Here is a 15399-nt window from a genome sequence, read left to right on the forward strand (position 1 = left end):
TTAAGCCCAGACAATTATTCTATAATTGTGATCAGAAATTTGGGACATAGCAAAAGTGTGAAGAGGTTTCTACTGCACATCCACTCTTCTCGCCCAGGTTCCTAAAGTTGCCTTTTTATGTGCTATGTGTGCTATACAATAATAATAATAATAATAATAATAATAATAATAATAATAATAATAATAATAATAATAATAATGCTTCTCAAAACAAACTTTAAAATTAGAGCTATCCTGATCGTGTCTTTTGATCTGTGTCAGCCCACAGGAAGCAATTTGACTCAGATATTGCAGATGAAAACGCTAATGTTGAAATCCAAAGACTGCAGCACGCTCGCAACAGGTTGCTCAGTTTGACAGGTGCTTTTCACTATGCAAAAAGATTGTCGTAAGAAAGAAACACTAAATATTTGGCAGTATTTAGTGACAGAAATGCAAACGACGTTTATTTCCTGTTTTTGAATTCGCTTTTCCGAAAATGTATATTCTGTATTGTTCAAACAATGACCGTCTTGTTGCGCTTCCGCGATGGAATAGTTCTAGTTGTCACAGGTAAACGGAATTAAGTCTGGACAACAGCGGAAGAGATATCAAAACAAAGTGTTAATATGTTTGGTCGCTGTTGCGTCTGAGTGGCGACTTTTAATATTTAACCTATATTATTATAAATGTCTAACATGTTACTACCCATTGGTGCTAAGCTATAGCGCGCAAACAGACTGCCTAGTTGTCTCAATTAAATCTCAAGCGTTTCTGCTATAACCGGAAGTTGTACGACTTACCTATGACACCTGGTACGGTTTTACTACCTTGACGCTCAGGTACATGGATTTGGGCTAAACGTTTCCTCAAACCGACGTTTTTGCTGCGAATTTGCCTCAAGAAAACACATCTAATGGACTGAAAGCGGGGAAATGTAGACGTTTTTGAACGCACGAGCAAGGATTATTTCGGGAGTCTTTTGGCGAAGGCGTCGTGTCACGGTGAGTAATGTTTTTGACTTGTGTCCTCTAATGGAGGAAAGGACCGCGATGGCAAGTCGCCATGTATACGAAGTTCTTACGTGGTTATAATGTTTAATAATAGTAATTAGATTAATAGTGTGTCGGTAAGACATGTTGAAATATCGCTGTTAAAACGAGGAGGAGGAAGTTGGGGCGCTGGTGTTTACGAGCAACTTGTCGGCTCGCGAGCTACATCGAATGACGTATTGTAAACACTTGTTCCCGCAGTGGCACTCGGAGCCTGGTAGTCTCTCTGAATCTGAAAGCTCTCAAAGCGTTTTCGAGTGTTTTCGTTGAGCGTGTGTGATTTCACTCGGCACATTTAGATTCTGTAGAAAGTGTTGTGCAGTTCGACAAGTAGGAGGATAATTATTATGCACACTTATTCAAATAACACGCCTATTGCACAGCCATTGTGAGGTCGTCGCCGTGGCCTAAACCGGTAGAAGGCATAACCTGTGTGCGCTTTGTTTTCATGATTAGTCATCTCTTCGTGTATAACAAGCCCTTAATTCATCGTTGATAAAAAAATTCTGGTGAATTAGTCGTGGGCTTTTTGCTGTTAGTTCCTATCAACATAAATGTTTTAATGATATTTGCTTGCATTGACTGAGACGGTGTATTTCATTGTGGGGTTTTTCGACTGTTCTATCCCCACCCCACATCCCTCAATGTCATCCCCACCACTTCACGTCCTGAATGTGATATGTGTTTACCGTGTGAGAGATCAAGAGAACCAGTCGGGTCGGTTTATTTGCCACTTGCGAATAATAGTTTCCCATTCCCTTTGACTAGAGATGCCTTCAGGTAACTGTAAGTGATTTCAGGTTTCCGTCAGATCGGATGTCTGCCGATGCCGTGTCGTGTTTCTCCGTCACAGCTCAAGTCCACTTTCCTTTTTTTCCTCCTCAAGATCTCAAGAGCGAGGGAACGCCATGACCGGGGACGGCACCGCAGGCGTCGGGAGACGCAGCTCGGGATCCAACAAGTACGGCGGCTCCAGTGGGAGCAGCAGTCAGAGGTCGTCTTACGAGGAGCGCTGCGTGGACCCGGTGGAAGACGGGCCCACGAGGAAATCGCCTCACAAAGCGCCGCTGAGAGACGCCAACGGTAAGCAGTGCGAGACGGTGGGTTTCATCTCCGGCCCACGAGAACCTCCGCCCGCGGCACAAACCTGCGGCCCTTGCGCCTCCGCGAGAAGCTGCAGGACCTTCGTGTGCAGCGTGCTCACCTGCGGCCTGTACAGGGTGTGCCAGCGCACCGTCCTCGCTCCGTGCCTGGCTCCGGAAGAGAGCTCCCCGGACGAACCGGAGAAGGTAAGCCTCCGCGACGTGAACCCGGGGGGCGACAAAGAGGAGGACGCCGTGGACTGGCTGGAAGACCTCTGCATCGGCGGGGTCAAGGTCCAAAGTCCGAAAGAGTACCTGGAGGCGAGCAAGCCCCCTCCGCCGCCGGCACACGCGCGCCCGTCGGCGGTCGTGGCGCAGCCCAGCATCCAGTCCCTCCACGAGTCCATGCAGTTCGACGACTGGGAGGACAGCGAGGAGGACGTGGACTCTCTCATCTCCAAGAAACTGCTGGAGCTCTTCTCCGAGTACCAGATCGAGGAGTTGGCCAGGTGCACGACGGACTCGGTGTTCCTGAGGAAGAGCAAGGACATCAACCATCTCATCAACTCGGTCGCGGAGGAGCACAAGATGGACGAGCAGGAGGCCGAGTGCCGCCTGGTGCGCGGCATCATCCGCATCAGCACGAGGAGGAGCACCAAGAAGAGGCCGCTCCACCCGCGGCGAGAGCAGACGCTGTCGGACAGCGGCAACGACACGATGAGGGACAGCGAGTCCTTGTCCTTCAGCAACAACAGTAAGTTGGAGGGTCGGTTCTGTTCCCTCTGTTTCGCCCCGCCGTCAGATAACAGACACTGTCCCTTTTTCTTCCGTTTTCTCAAGACGACTACAAGTCAAACCCGAACTTCCAAATATCTGAGGTGACCTCTTCCGACAAGTGCGCCAGGGAGCTGTGGAGGAACAATGGAGGTAACCTACAGACGTCCAGAGCGATGCCTGGCCCTTGTTTTATTGCATTATCATCAAGTGACAGTCACTCTTGTTGCTCTCGGCCTTTTTTTGCCTCAGTTTCATCTCCGGCTTTGTAAAGTCAAAGCTTGGTAGCGTTTCAGCCGGCGGCCTGGGTTTGTTTTTCATCAATGAGCCTTGTAATACTGGTTTAGCCTCTTGATAAAAAAAAAATTCCCCTCAAGAGAATTACTTACCACTTTTGCTTTCAGCAAGACAATGAATCAGCGTTGAGTAAGAATATGTAGCAGAGTATCGACTTGAGCTTCAAAATTTATGATTGTGTGTCACCTAACTACTGAAATTAATGTATGTAAATTCGACATACACCAATGAAATTGGGGAAAAAGTAATGACACCGATGTCACAAATGATTATTTATAGCTTGTCCACCATGCTGTGACCGAACGTCCTGGATTCCCCCTCGACTCATCTCTGTCATTGTCCCTATTTGAATTCTTTATTGTGCTCTTGTGGCACAAGAGTTCCCTTCCAGGTCTACCGGCACACCAAGCAGCCTTAAATCTCTCTCTCTCTCTGTCTCTGTCTCTCTCTCTCTCTCTCTCTCTCTCTCTCTCTCTCTCTCTCTCTCTCTCTCTCTCTCTCTCTCTCTCTCTCCCTCTCTCTCTTACTCTCTCTCTCTCCATCTCCTACTCTCTCTCTCTCTATCTCTCTCTCACTCTCTCTCTCTCTCAAAAATGTTTCCTTCGGTATGAAAATGTCTATGATGTTCTCTTCATACCACCGGCACACTCAGTTTGAAATGGTTTTCTCCACTTCAGTCACTAAGAATAAACACCTGGTCATGTGATCAGATGTTTACACTTGTCGTTGGTAATCTAAATATTGGGCAGACGTCTGTAGACCTTTCACGTGACCTTCAGCTTTCAACTGAATTCTTGCTCAAGCATCCCTCCCGTCCCCAGCAGCATATTTAATCGGCCTTACGTGGATTCCCTAACCAATCCCCTTCTTTTAGATTCAAAGGGGTACAAGATATGATTCACGTCAAGCTGGTGCATGAGAAGCTGTTGCGGCAAGTTGAAAACCTGAAAAAGTAAACGGTGGCTGCGAAAGAGGTTAGCGTGGAAGCTGTTGTAGCGTCGGGTTTAATAAAACGATCAATCAGTCAATCAATATCTTTTATTCAATAAGGTAAAAGACTCATTGAGATTAAAATCTCTTCTTTTTTTTTAAGAGCGACCTGACCAAGAGGGCAACATAAACAATGTTTACTTTTTTACCAGAGCAAACCCTCGTATGCCAGCGCTGGTGTGATTTCCCAGGTCGGTTGAGTCGGGCTCAAACTGGTTTCTCAATCGAGTTTCAGTCGCTGCACCACAAACAAGATACGGACGCAGTTTCGATGATAAACGTTTGTGTATGGAGAAATGAAGTTTTAATTTAAAATCCACATTGTCAGCGGCCACAGTCACAGGTTTTCATTCAGTGTGAGTCACTCTGAAGTCCATATTTCTGCAAACTTTGCAAACTCACACACAATCTATACAATCTATATCGCACAATCTCCTAATGATGGATCAAATGTGACTATTCAATGGGCTATTATATATATATATATATATTTTTTTTTATCACAGATGTGACGAGCTTTGGCTATCTGACATCATCTTAAAATGAATCAGGCATTTCTCTGAAAGGATGCCTACTTGGACAGCAATTTGTGTAAAGTCAGGGCTGAGGAGATTTTTTTTTAATTCTTTTCTTTGTGGCTGGATTGTTGCAATTACTTTCCCCGGCACAGCCCGACTAATCCTCAATCCAGAATTGAGAATTAATCTGGTGCCTTTGCGTAGGCGTTTTATATCTGCGTTTCATACCAGCGGACACAACTGTCTCAGTACGCAGTTGGGTGAGTTTTGCGACCAATCGGGGAAGCGGAGCGAGTGGTGTAGGCAGTGTAGCAAGCAGCCTTAAATCTCTCTCTCTTTCTATCTATCTCTCACTCTCTCCCACTCTCTCTCAACAACGTTTTAACGATTCAAAGACACTTTCACTTCTTTTTTTTGAAAGGCCGTTTTAAGTCACATGAGTCTTATTTAAATCTATTTCTGTACAGCTCAGATTACATTGCTGTTTGTTCTTCCTGGGCTTTCATAGAAACACATGAGCACCAATAAAAGGAGGCTTCAGGAGGAGATCAAATACATATAAATGGTGATTCCTCTTTATGGTGACTTTTATTGCGTTTCACCTGTCACAGTACACAACCTTAAGTCTCCCTCGTCAGACCTGAAGTTTTACGAGATGAAAAAGATGCTCAGGTCAAGGTTTCACTTGATGACATTGGATCTTGTGGCCTTTGGTGAACCCTATCAATAAATCTATCGAAGTGCTCCCCTATCCCATAACATTGATGTTGACTGTTCTTCTGTCCGGTTACTCATTGAATCAAAGTTGAAATAGTTGAAAGACATTAAGTTTAACATGCTGTTTTTCTCCGCACAGGCTCTTGTGTTTCCATCCTACAGTGGTGGAAAAAAGTTTTTGGACACCTCATGTATTTGCAATTGTCAGAATTAGTCAAGTGCAGTTTGTTTTAGTGCAGTCATCAACATCTACCCACATGCTGCATATGCACTGTTCCATCCAGCATAGAAGCGGATGTTTTTTTAGCAAGATGACGTCCCCTGCAACACATACAGAGTAGAAGTGTACAAGAACTACAATCATTTAGTTTTATTATTTTGTCTTAACAACAAAATAGTTTCCCTTTAATTGTGTGCCTCTGATCCCGCACCTATATACAGTATATATAAACACAAAAAAAGTTATCTGGCAAATATTTAATGGAAATAATTGGGATTGGCTAAAATTTTAAAGGTGTCCAAAAGCTTTTTTTTACAGTGCCACTTACCTTGCAGCCAGTTTTGGTTCATAGGTGCCACCTGAGCATCGTTTTACCTGTATTCATGAATTAGTGCCATGCAAGAAAGTCTCAATAGTAACAAAAAACTGAAACAATGCCATTTGTCACATAATTCTTTGTTTTTCATCCTGATTTTTTTAATTTGCTTTTTTTGCATTTAGCGTGTTGTTTTGTACACCCCCACACCCCACTTGAACGCTTTTCTTTGTCCCCCACAGGTCAGACGTCAAGTTCTCCGTCGGCCTACTCCCCCACAGGAACCACTTCCTCGGGCGTCCAGTTTATCCGCACCTCCGTGAGGACGTGATGCCGATCCTCCTCACGAGCGTGACTCGCTCGTCACGCCGCGTCCACGAGGTGACGTATGGGGTGTTTTTAAGTCGTGACCTTTCTTGCACAGGAGTCTTATGGCTGAGCCAAGCTCTTTATTAGGACCAGGGCTGAATGAAAATGTGAAAAACCTCACATTATCTGAAGGACTTATCTCAACTCAGGCCTCCGTGTGTACATATTTACCCTCAATAATGATGTGGATTTCTGAAGGATCGCTTTATTCAGAGCTTTCCCCACAGGTAGTAGCTGTTGTTTGCTTTCAAAGCCACTGCATCGCTAATTGCTTTCCAAACCTTATCTTCGAAGAATTCGTTGTTCTGGACCTGGACCCAATCAGATAGTTCAGCTGCAGTACTGAATGCTTGTGTAGCACGTTCATTGTGTTTCTGTTTTTGGCACATTTTACCTTTTTGTAGATGTAATTTCAAAGAAACGCGTTTGACTCTCAAGGGTATCGACTTGCATATCATTTGTCCATTGGTGAATCTCAGTCTAAGTCAAGAAATTGTGTTTTTCCTTGAGTTGAATATTCTGCTATTTTGTATGGATGTCAGAATGCCTGCGATTGACACTATTGGGGAAAAAATGAAGTAACACTAGTTCTCTTGTAATAATGTCATTTGGTGGATTTGTTGTTGTTTGTGCTTGGCGGCACATCTTTCTAAAAAGTTTGCTTTCTCCTTATTTTGCATACGTGATGTTGCTGCTGTGGCTGCAGGAGCCTCGGACTCCAATAAACAGGTTCTTAAAATTCAGGGTGAGCAGACTTGAAACCAGCGCTAAAATGTACAACGTAATTATTTACTGCAACGATTGAAATTGATGATTACAAAAAAAAAAAAAAAAAAAAAAAAGCCACAGTCCCTCCCACCGATCAGCCCGACTCCGTCCGGTTCGCACGGTGTCGGCGACCGTCCTCCTAGACGTGGTGTGCGACGAGACAGGTCCTGTCTTGGCACAAAGTTTGATTTAAAAACGTTGTCAGTCTAAACTAACTGAATATAAACCACTGTGAATGTGGAATGGAAGGGAAAAACGTGTCGTTCATTCCTTAAGAAGGCTTCTTGTTACTCTTCGTGGTTCCCCTCAGTCTGCTTCGGTGGCCCCCTGCTTCTCCCCCCCCACCCTCTTCTCTGTCTTTTGTTTCATTAGCATAGCCCCACTGTACCAAAACCCAGACAATTCCATCCCTGTCACACATATTTCTCCACGCCCTTGTCATTGTGTTAGTTGAGCATGTGGACTTGAACGAGCTCCACTTCAGTGTAAAAGTGAATGCCTCGGCAACATCTGTAGCAGCCCAACCTTATTCGTCCGGTTTGAATTTAAGCATAGAGGCAAATTATGGTTTTACAACATAGTTGTTTTGCAACGTTTAACCGACTGTGCATTGAGGAATCGGAATTGCTCTGCGCACGAACAGAGCCGAGCTATCTGTCTACCGGCTGTGTTTGAGTCTCAACGCAAAGACAAGTCAACGTGCTGCGAAACTCATATATGAAATTCTTTTTTCAGTCTCTTTGGGAGGTAAAAATAAAATCGTTCAAAGCCAAGAAGTGGAAACCTTTGAGGTTTGTTGTTGTTGATTTTTTTTTTAATCAAATGTTATATTTCTGTTAACATTGTTTAAAATAATGAAATTATTGTGAAATGTGATTTTTCTTTTTTTTTTATGCTTTCAATTACAAAGTTTTGTAATGGAAAAAGTAATTCCATGGGTGTCATAATACTTCACAATACCAGATTTAGGCCAGAGGTTGCTTTATCTGCAATAGCTCTAATGTATTAGTGACATTAACCGACACAGACCGAGAAGTAAAATAATGTTTTCTAACCCCAGTGTGCCTGCTGTGCATGCTGCTGGGCGCTGCTGATGGAAAGCTGACTCACTGAACTGTGTTAAGTTGAATTTTGTTTGTTTTTGTTGTTGTTGTTTTTTTTATCAGCATTAGATTATGGTAACTCTGGGTCATGGACCCTGTTTTAGTTTCCTCAGGTAATGCACATGGCTAACTAATGCACATTTCATGCCATCGTTCATCAAGTGTAATTTTATATGAAGCAATATTGTAACTCCAATATCCAATTAGTGGGATTCTCATTGCCTTAGTTTTGACCCAAGAAAGCATTTTGAAAGAGGTAAAATATAAAGCTTCTTTTTTCAGATTCATTTATTGGCAGTTTTTCCTGCGAACCAACAACACACCTAAGAGGAGAATGTCCATTTCTGTTGACCTGATTGAACAAACCTTTTGTTGACATTATCAGAACCTAGCCTGTAATCTTTCAACATAAATAAACATGTAATATCACAAAGTCTCTGTGTGGGATTTGGTTTTTCATTCTTTCGTAGATGCTCTTTCATTTCAATAAAACCGCTGTAGGATGGAGGCAGTAGCGGTATGAAAATATTTACTGTACATGCTCAACATTACACTTACGATCTGAAAAGTCATTGCGTTAACAGCATCTCCGTCAGCAAATGCAGCACATTTGTGTTGCCAAGGACTGGCTGGAAGAACAGCTCTGCGACCGGGCTGTGGCTCAAAGTCTGAACGGCTGCGGCTGCTCGAAGGACGTCGGCGAAGCGAGCGGAGTCGTCGACGCGCGGGAGGCGGATGATCTCTTGGAGCGCATGCCAAGCCTCACGTTGGAGGCCTTCAACGGAGGACAAAGCGTCCAGTCCTCGGACGGCTGCAACAGACCGACAGACCGAGGAGCACAATCTTTTACACTCTTCAATACCCATCGTGCAAACTTTGTCACTCAACGCTCATCGTCTTACCAGGGTCGAACAACAAAGCGCCCTTCAGGTAGGCGTACTCCTTCGGACTGAGGTCCAGATTCCATAGCTGATGCAGGCAAGTCCTCAGCTTGCCGACGTCCCTCAGAGTCGGCTGCTCCGCCTCCTTCTGAGCCGACCCTGGTCCGAGGAGGATCTTCCGCAGGAGGCTCGAGTCGGGCCTGTCAGTCACTTCAAAGAAGATCTTGTCTTGGGCAAGACCCAGGACGAACAGAGGGACCCAGCCGTGTTTTAGCAACGATAACTGATCTCCTCGAGGAAGCTGGCGGAAGGACGGTAAACTCCGAAGGAAGCTCATTGTTTTCACCAAGACGTCGGACGCAACTCGGCATGTGGTCTTGGGGTCCTTCAGGCAAACTGTCCTCCGCTTGCAGTGGCAAGTGGGTGCCGCGGTTCCGCAGTCGAGGTGTCGGGCCTTCCGTCCACTCAAGATGCCGTAGAGGATACCGTGCGGATGCTGCTGCCGGCACCCGGAGCAGCTGCTCTCTGTGGTCTCCTCCAGAGGGTACATGATGATGACCGACGAGCAGTCGCTCCTGAGAGTGTGAGCGGTTGTAGACGGTACGTACACTCCCACAAGCCCAGGTGCGTCACCCTTTCACCAGGTGCTCGGGCCCCTCCTTCTTCAGTGGCCACGGACCTCCCACGCGGCGGGGATCTAGGTTGCTTCTACGTGTCTGCGATAAAGGCTTGTTAAACAGGGTAGCCGACAGGGTTGGTGGAATACAGAAGCCGTCGGGGTCAATGACATTTATCACGTTCGCCTTCAGTCGTTCAATCAGCCGGCTTGTCAAGGACTGGCTGTGTCAGCACGTGGCCCGCCAACTCATCCGTGTCCCAGTTCTTCCTGTTTTTTGGGTTGTTTTTTTTTTTGAAAGTTCGAGATTTTGAGAAGTTATCATTGGCTACTCGGATATCAACCACAGATTACGGCCCACTCACAATTGTGTAATATCATTATTTGTTGATTCATTGAGCCATTTATTGGGTTTCCTTTGGAAGGGCAGGAGTTCAACAGCAAACCCTCTAGTGATGACGTAACGGCAGCGAGGATATGTAATCTGGGCCACAAGGAGATAGTACAGGTTGACCTCTAGTCTACTAGCACAATGACTGTACATGGGGTCTGCATTTGCACAGTGTTTGGGACTTTTGTCAAGTCTTAAAATGTAGCAGATTTTGAACTTGGTCCTTGCACCGTGTGTCTCCAAAACCGGTAAAGACTTGTTTTGGACAGAGAGACTTTCTTTCTCTCTGTTACAACCATAAATAAACCTTGGAAAAAAGAAATCCAAGTTTTTGACACTCTGAAAGTTGAGGCTTTTCCCTGTCTCCCTTAATTCACGGTTCGGCTAAACCTTTGACAGCCTTCTTTTGTTGTGGCAACGCTGTTTAAAACTGGGCGTTATAAACTTAGTGTGATTGCAATGAAATTACAATTTCATTACAAATTAGTTTGTAGAAAAGATTGCAACAGACCATGCGACAAACACTGATAGTGCTTTGAAATGCAATTTTTTTACTTTTTTTTTTAAGTAAGCCATGAAGATATGTTATTTGTTGTTTAAGTTTTTTTTATGTGACGAAACCAAAATCAAATAAATGAAGAATTTTCTTTAAAAAAAATTTTTAAACAGACACTTGCTCCAACAATCACCCAGGGTCAACAAAGTAAAATTCATTCATTCATTCATCTTCTATACCCGCTTATTCCTATTCAGGGTCACGGGGGTCTGCTGGAGCCTATCCCAGCTGTCTTAGGGCGAAGGCAGGGTGACACCCTGGACAAGTCGCCAGTTCATCGCAGCAAAATAAAATTGCATTTTATTGACAGAATTTGGTCACGATCATGATAAAGCAAAACCTTTACCTTTTTTCATCCTTTATTGAAAAAAGTGTCAGTGCCACCAACCTTTTATACAGCAAGAGCTGAATCTCTGTTTGTTGAGGAATCGAATGCAGGCAATTGCTGCGAATTTGTATGCAAGGGAAGCTATATCAAAATTGGTTAAATCACTTCTAATTCTAAGTTTAAAAAAAAAAATATTCTAAAGATAATGAAAATTGTTTTCTTATTTACATTTTGTCAGTTGGTATTTTGTTTGGCGCTCTAGAAAATTCTCCTTCTTTCTCGACGCCTGGCTTCGCGTCTCAGAGGTTTGTTCACCTGATTGGATGACTCGACTGTCAATTGAAATACTGTGTCGCTATTGGCTAAAACATTTGCGGGGCCGGGTTTGTTGCCAGGAAGCGTGTGAGTGACTACACACACAGGCCTGGCACGCTACAGTTGCAAACGTTACTCAGCGTTTGTCTTGTCCCATCTCCGTTTTTAATCGTCATTTTATAACTTCCAAAGATGGGTGACGACGAGGAAAAGTTCGACGGCATTTTGCTCAGTATGGCCCAGCAGCATGAGGGCATAGACGAGGTGAGCGTGTCGCCGGCGTGCTTAACCAACTTACTAGCCTGTGAGCTGCTAGCCTCGGCTAGCCACTTAGCATCAACGAACTTTGAAGTAATCTTTGCAACGTTTTGATGCGTTCGTGCGTTCTTTTAGGATATGGCAACGGTCTGTCTTATTAGTTGAGACTTTGAGGGTGGGTTCAACGTTTTAGATGAATATTCTGCTGATTTGGACGTACAAAATGTCTTGCAATATGATTCCATTTCTTCCGGGAGATTCTTAATTGCACTGCGTTATGATAATTTGCAATCGTAACGCGCTATGAAGTCAAAGTGAGCATAATGTGTTTTATTTATGTGCTTTCACTGCTTTGTCAGGTCGATAGTCACATGACAACCAGGAGGGGGAATGAATTGGTGTCGCTTCCATGCATGTCAGTCACATTTTTTGACAGGGAGCTTTTTCTTCTTCGATGCTTAACGGCAGCGAACATTAAAATGTACATTACTGCCATCTGCTGTCATTAGTCCGCTACTTACCTGGACAAATTAAAGGATGAAATAAGTGAAGGATAGAAAGAAAAAACAGGAAGACCTTAAAAATATTAGCAAGAAATAAGTGAATATAGGCATGCACATGATCAAAGCATGATGCTAAATCCCACAAAACTGTTTTTCCTTCGACAGTTGGTCAACACATTTTTCAGCTTCCTTCGCCGAAAAACAGATTTCTTCACTGGCGGCGAATCGGGCGCTCCGGAGAAGGTGAGCGCCGTCCCCCTGTCTGCAGCTTCCTGAATCCAACCCACAGACTGAATCGCTCAATCGTCTTTCCCTCCTTGTTAGCTCATCAAAGATGCGTTTGCGCGCCACAACAAGCTCGCGCAAAAGTCCCACAAAGAGAAGCAGATGAAGGCCGAAAAGGACCGGAAAGAGAAGGCCGAGAGAGCGGCCAAGCTGGCGCAGGCCGAGACGGCGGAGAAGAAGAAGAAGAACGACGACGGCCCTCGAATTCAGGAGCTCACCGACGAAGAGGCGGAGAAACTGCAGTCTGAACTGGACAAGGTTCGACCCGGAAGTCTCAACCACGTACGAGACGCTGTTTTATTTTACATTCCAGTGTGAGTATTAAACAGCGTGTTTATGTGTGTGCAACAGAAAAAGAAAGAAGAGGAGAACGAAGCAAAATCGCCACCAAATGCTGAGAAGATGGCAGACAGTGCAGAAAAAGAGAAGGGGGTAAGAGAAGTGGCTGAAGACGGTGTGTGACGGTGGTGTAGGTGTCGTCCGGTTCCTCACCTTCTCGTCTCTCAGTCTGAATCAGAGGGAGAGGAGGACGAAAAGGACAGCGGCAAACTGAAGCCCAACGCAGGCAACGGGGCCGACTTGCCCAACTACAAGTGGACGCAGACGCTGTCTGAAGTCGACGTGAGTGCCTTGGTTAGCTCAGGAAGCTGTGGAGCAGATCAGTATTTCCTTCAGGAAATGAATGATACGAGAGATCATTCTTCTTCTTTTTTATCCGTTCCTTCACGGTCGTATACGTGTTTATGCTCATACTTGGCTACACCCTCGTAGTTTGCCGTCAAATTTTACAAAATAAGATGAGGGGTCGCCGTCGACCTGAACATATTTTTGACAGAAACGCAGAGTTGAAGTTAGAATTTAACTTGTCAGGTGACAGTGTCTCAGGGAATGGGGACATTCACCTGTCCTCTTCTCCCCCTTCACAGATTTCGGTGCCTTTCAACGTCAACTTCCGCATCAAGGGGAGGGACGTGGTGGTGGACGTCCAGCGGCGCTCGCTCAAGGTGGGCCTGAAGGGCCACCCGCCCCTGCTGGAGGGCGAGCTCTTCAACGACGTCAAGGTGGAGGAGAGCTCGTGGCTCATCGACGACGGCAAGGTCGTCACCGTCCACTTGGAAAAGGTGAGGCCGAGGTCGGTGCGACGGCGGGCGCCTCGGCGACAGGCGGATGGAGAGGACGCTCGAGTCTCACCTCTCTTTTCGCTTCTTTTCAGATCAACAAGATGGAGTGGTGGAACAAAATCGTCACCACCGATCCCGAAATAAACACCAAGAAAGTCTGTCCGGAGAACTCCAAGGTGACATTTTTTTTTTGCAACGTTGTCGTCCCCACCGACGTGAAGTTGGCATCTCATCGTGTGTGTGTGTGTGTGTGTGTGTGTGTGTGTGTGTGTGTGTGTGTGTGTGTGTGTGTGTGTGTGTGTGTGTGTGTGTGTGTGTGTGTGTGTGTGTGTGTGTGTGTGTGTCAGCTGTCGGACCTGGACGGAGAGACCCGCGGCATGGTGGAGAAGATGATGTACGACCAGCGGCAGAAGTCGATGGGCCTGCCGACGTCCGAGGAGCAGAAGAAACAAGACATCCTCAAAAAGTAAGACGCCGACGGTGGCGACGTTTTCGCCGACTCATCAGAGGCGACGCCGCGCCAACAATCATCTCGACGGCAGCTTTTATGGTGTATAAAAAGTTTATTGGAAGCGCTGTCTCAGTAAGCTGCATGCGTTGTTTTTCCCCGTCTTTGGCGACGCTTTTATTTACGTTCAAGGCCGGACGCACCTGCTGTAAGTGCAGGCAGTAAAAAAAAAATACATAAAAAAAAAAAAAGAAAAGCCGTGTGTCCTTTGGACGAGCTTGTGTCTCGCAGCGGAGTTTCCTCACTGGCCACAAGGAGGTGCTGCACTTGATCAGGGTGAAGAATCTACATCGGTGGTTCTCGACTGGTGGAGTCCCAGTCAGGACCCACATTTCCTAACTGGGGGTGGGGGGGCGGGGGGGTTGGCCGGGGGACTGCCCTCTAAGCTGTGACCCAATCAAAACCCAAAAGTGGGCCCCGAACCACCAGTTGAGATTCGCTGATCTGCATTGAATTTGCAGGAAGAGAAAGTTTGCATCCTCTTTAAACCAGATGTGTTGAGAGTATTTAGTCGTTCAACAAGTCAACAGCTGTCGTGCATGGACTTCAATACATTTGTAGCATCGAGCAAAACGCTGAGATCCTTTTGAATACACAACAAAAATTCATCATCTTTCAGTGTTGATTCAGTTCCATTGGAGACACTTGCAAGCTTCTTTTTTTTTTTTTACACTGGGGTGAAAATTAGCATCACACCAGAGATTCTATAGTACGGCTCCATCTCATTAGCAAGGGTCAGAATAAAGCAGAATGCATCATTTGTGCCAAGGACGTAGCAACGAGGGAATACGAGTCTGATTTGGAGGAAATGCTCATTTGAATCACCAGTAAAATGGAAAAAGGAAGCTGTGCTGTAATTTCAATGTGTTTTTTATTGTTGTTGTTCAACGTGGTTTTAAAGCATGTGGTAAATATCCTTCTGGAACCGGCATGGAAACCAAAGGTGTTTGATTTGGCATCACATCCAGCTGCTGGTAATGTGGGTCAGCGGATGCAGTGCGTGTGTTTGCTCGAAGCCTCGCGTCTCCCTGACCGTGAAGCACGGCTCCTGTCGTGATGGCGCCTCCTCTTCGTGTGGCTACGGTGACAGCATTGCCTTGTGTCTCGTGTCGCCGCCGCAGGTTCATGGCTCAGCACCCGGAGATGGATTTCTCCAAAGCCAAGTTCAGCTGAGAATGGCAACTCGTCTCGGAGTTCACCGTCGTCCGGATCTCAACCGGGATCCAGGTTCCGCTGTACCGGAAGCGACCACCAGGATGTCATCAGTCCCCCAGCAACCGCCCAGTCGCCATCTGCTCTCAACCTACCGGGAATATTTTTGCTGTGTTTCCATGCCCCTCTTTTGTTTGTCATTATGACTGTAAACACCCAGATGCTCATTTGCATGTCGTGTCTCCATATTTAAAGGTGTCGGGGTTTGTTTGTTTTTTTAAATAAATAAGTGAATCTAAA

The 15399-nt window shown here is 45.6% G+C and overlaps 3 protein-coding genes across 5 annotated transcripts; 2 read left to right on the plus strand and 1 right to left on the minus strand.

Annotated features, from left to right (window-relative positions):
- The first annotated feature begins 281 nt into the window (after window positions 1-281).
- kdf1b (keratinocyte differentiation factor 1b) lies at window positions 282-6880 on the plus strand. 2 transcript variants are annotated; one of them, XM_076051823.1, is made up of 4 exons: window positions 282-983; window positions 1885-2867; window positions 2954-3040; window positions 6188-6880. In XM_076051823.1, the coding sequence occupies exons 2-4, from the start codon at window positions 1940-1942 to the stop codon at window positions 6274-6276; spliced, it is 1104 nt and encodes a 367-aa protein (XP_075907938.1). In that variant the 5' UTR covers window positions 282-983; window positions 1885-1939; the 3' UTR covers window positions 6277-6880. The 2 variants fall into 2 exon arrangements, with proteins under 2 accessions (XP_075907938.1, XP_075907937.1); XM_076051822.1 differs by having other exon boundaries at window positions 288-983; window positions 1918-2867.
- Window positions 6881-8211: 1331 nt separating this feature from the next.
- LOC142905240 (nuclear receptor subfamily 0 group B member 2-like) lies at window positions 8212-9688 on the minus strand. Its single transcript, XM_076051824.1, has 2 exons — window positions 9088-9688; window positions 8212-8996 (listed from the first exon to the last, which is right to left on the minus strand). The coding sequence occupies exons 1-2, from the start codon at window positions 9614-9616 to the stop codon at window positions 8755-8757; spliced, it is 771 nt and encodes a 256-aa protein (XP_075907939.1). The 5' UTR covers window positions 9617-9688; the 3' UTR covers window positions 8212-8754.
- A 1662-nt stretch (window positions 9689-11350) lies between these two features.
- On the plus strand, window positions 11351-15399 carry nudc (nudC nuclear distribution protein). 2 transcript variants are annotated; one of them, XM_076012066.1, is made up of 9 exons: window positions 11351-11623; window positions 12199-12276; window positions 12358-12576; window positions 12670-12750; window positions 12826-12939; window positions 13245-13439; window positions 13532-13615; window positions 13787-13905; window positions 15069-15399. In XM_076012066.1, the coding sequence occupies exons 1-9, from the start codon at window positions 11465-11467 to the stop codon at window positions 15118-15120; spliced, it is 1101 nt and encodes a 366-aa protein (XP_075868181.1). In that variant the 5' UTR covers window positions 11351-11464; the 3' UTR covers window positions 15121-15399. The 2 variants fall into 2 exon arrangements, with proteins under 2 accessions (XP_075868181.1, XP_075868182.1); XM_076012067.1 differs by having other exon boundaries at window positions 11352-11536.

The sequence above is a fragment of the Nelusetta ayraudi genome, unplaced genomic scaffold (assembly GCF_046127955.1).
Source record: "Nelusetta ayraudi isolate G7.1 ecotype Tasmania unplaced genomic scaffold, CSIRO-AGI_Nayr_v1 ptg000135l, whole genome shotgun sequence".
Lineage (NCBI taxonomy): Eukaryota > Metazoa > Chordata > Actinopteri > Tetraodontiformes > Monacanthidae > Nelusetta > Nelusetta ayraudi.

What these genes read in the sequence shown, in the direction of transcription:
- kdf1b (XM_076051823.1), top strand. Translation starts at nt 1,940, where the DNA reads ATGACCGGGGACGGCACCGCAGGCGTCGGGAGACGCAGCTCGGGATCC. An exon ending in CTTGTCCTTCAGCAACAACA is followed by an intron (nt 2,868 to 2,953) that starts GTAAGTTGGAGG and finishes CGTTTTCTCAAG; the next exon opens with ACGACTACAAGTCAAACCCG. An exon ending in GCTGTGGAGGAACAATGGAG is followed by an intron (nt 3,041 to 6,187) that starts GTAACCTACAGA and finishes TGTCCCCCACAG; the next exon opens with GTCAGACGTCAAGTTCTCCG.
- LOC142905240 (XM_076051824.1), bottom strand. Translation starts at nt 9,616, where the DNA reads ATGTACCCTCTGGAGGAGACCACAGAGAGCAGCTGCTCCGGGTGCCGG. An exon ending in CGCTTTGTTGTTCGACCCTG is followed by an intron (nt 8,997 to 9,087) that starts GTAAGACGATGA and finishes GGTCTGTTGCAG; the next exon opens with CCGTCCGAGGACTGGACGCT.
- nudc (XM_076012066.1), top strand. Translation starts at nt 11,465, where the DNA reads ATGGGTGACGACGAGGAAAAGTTCGACGGCATTTTGCTCAGTATGGCC. An exon ending in TGCAGTCTGAACTGGACAAG is followed by an intron (nt 12,577 to 12,669) that starts GTTCGACCCGGA and finishes TGTGTGCAACAG; the next exon opens with AAAAAGAAAGAAGAGGAGAA. An exon ending in GTGCAGAAAAAGAGAAGGGG is followed by an intron (nt 12,751 to 12,825) that starts GTAAGAGAAGTG and finishes CTCGTCTCTCAG; the next exon opens with TCTGAATCAGAGGGAGAGGA.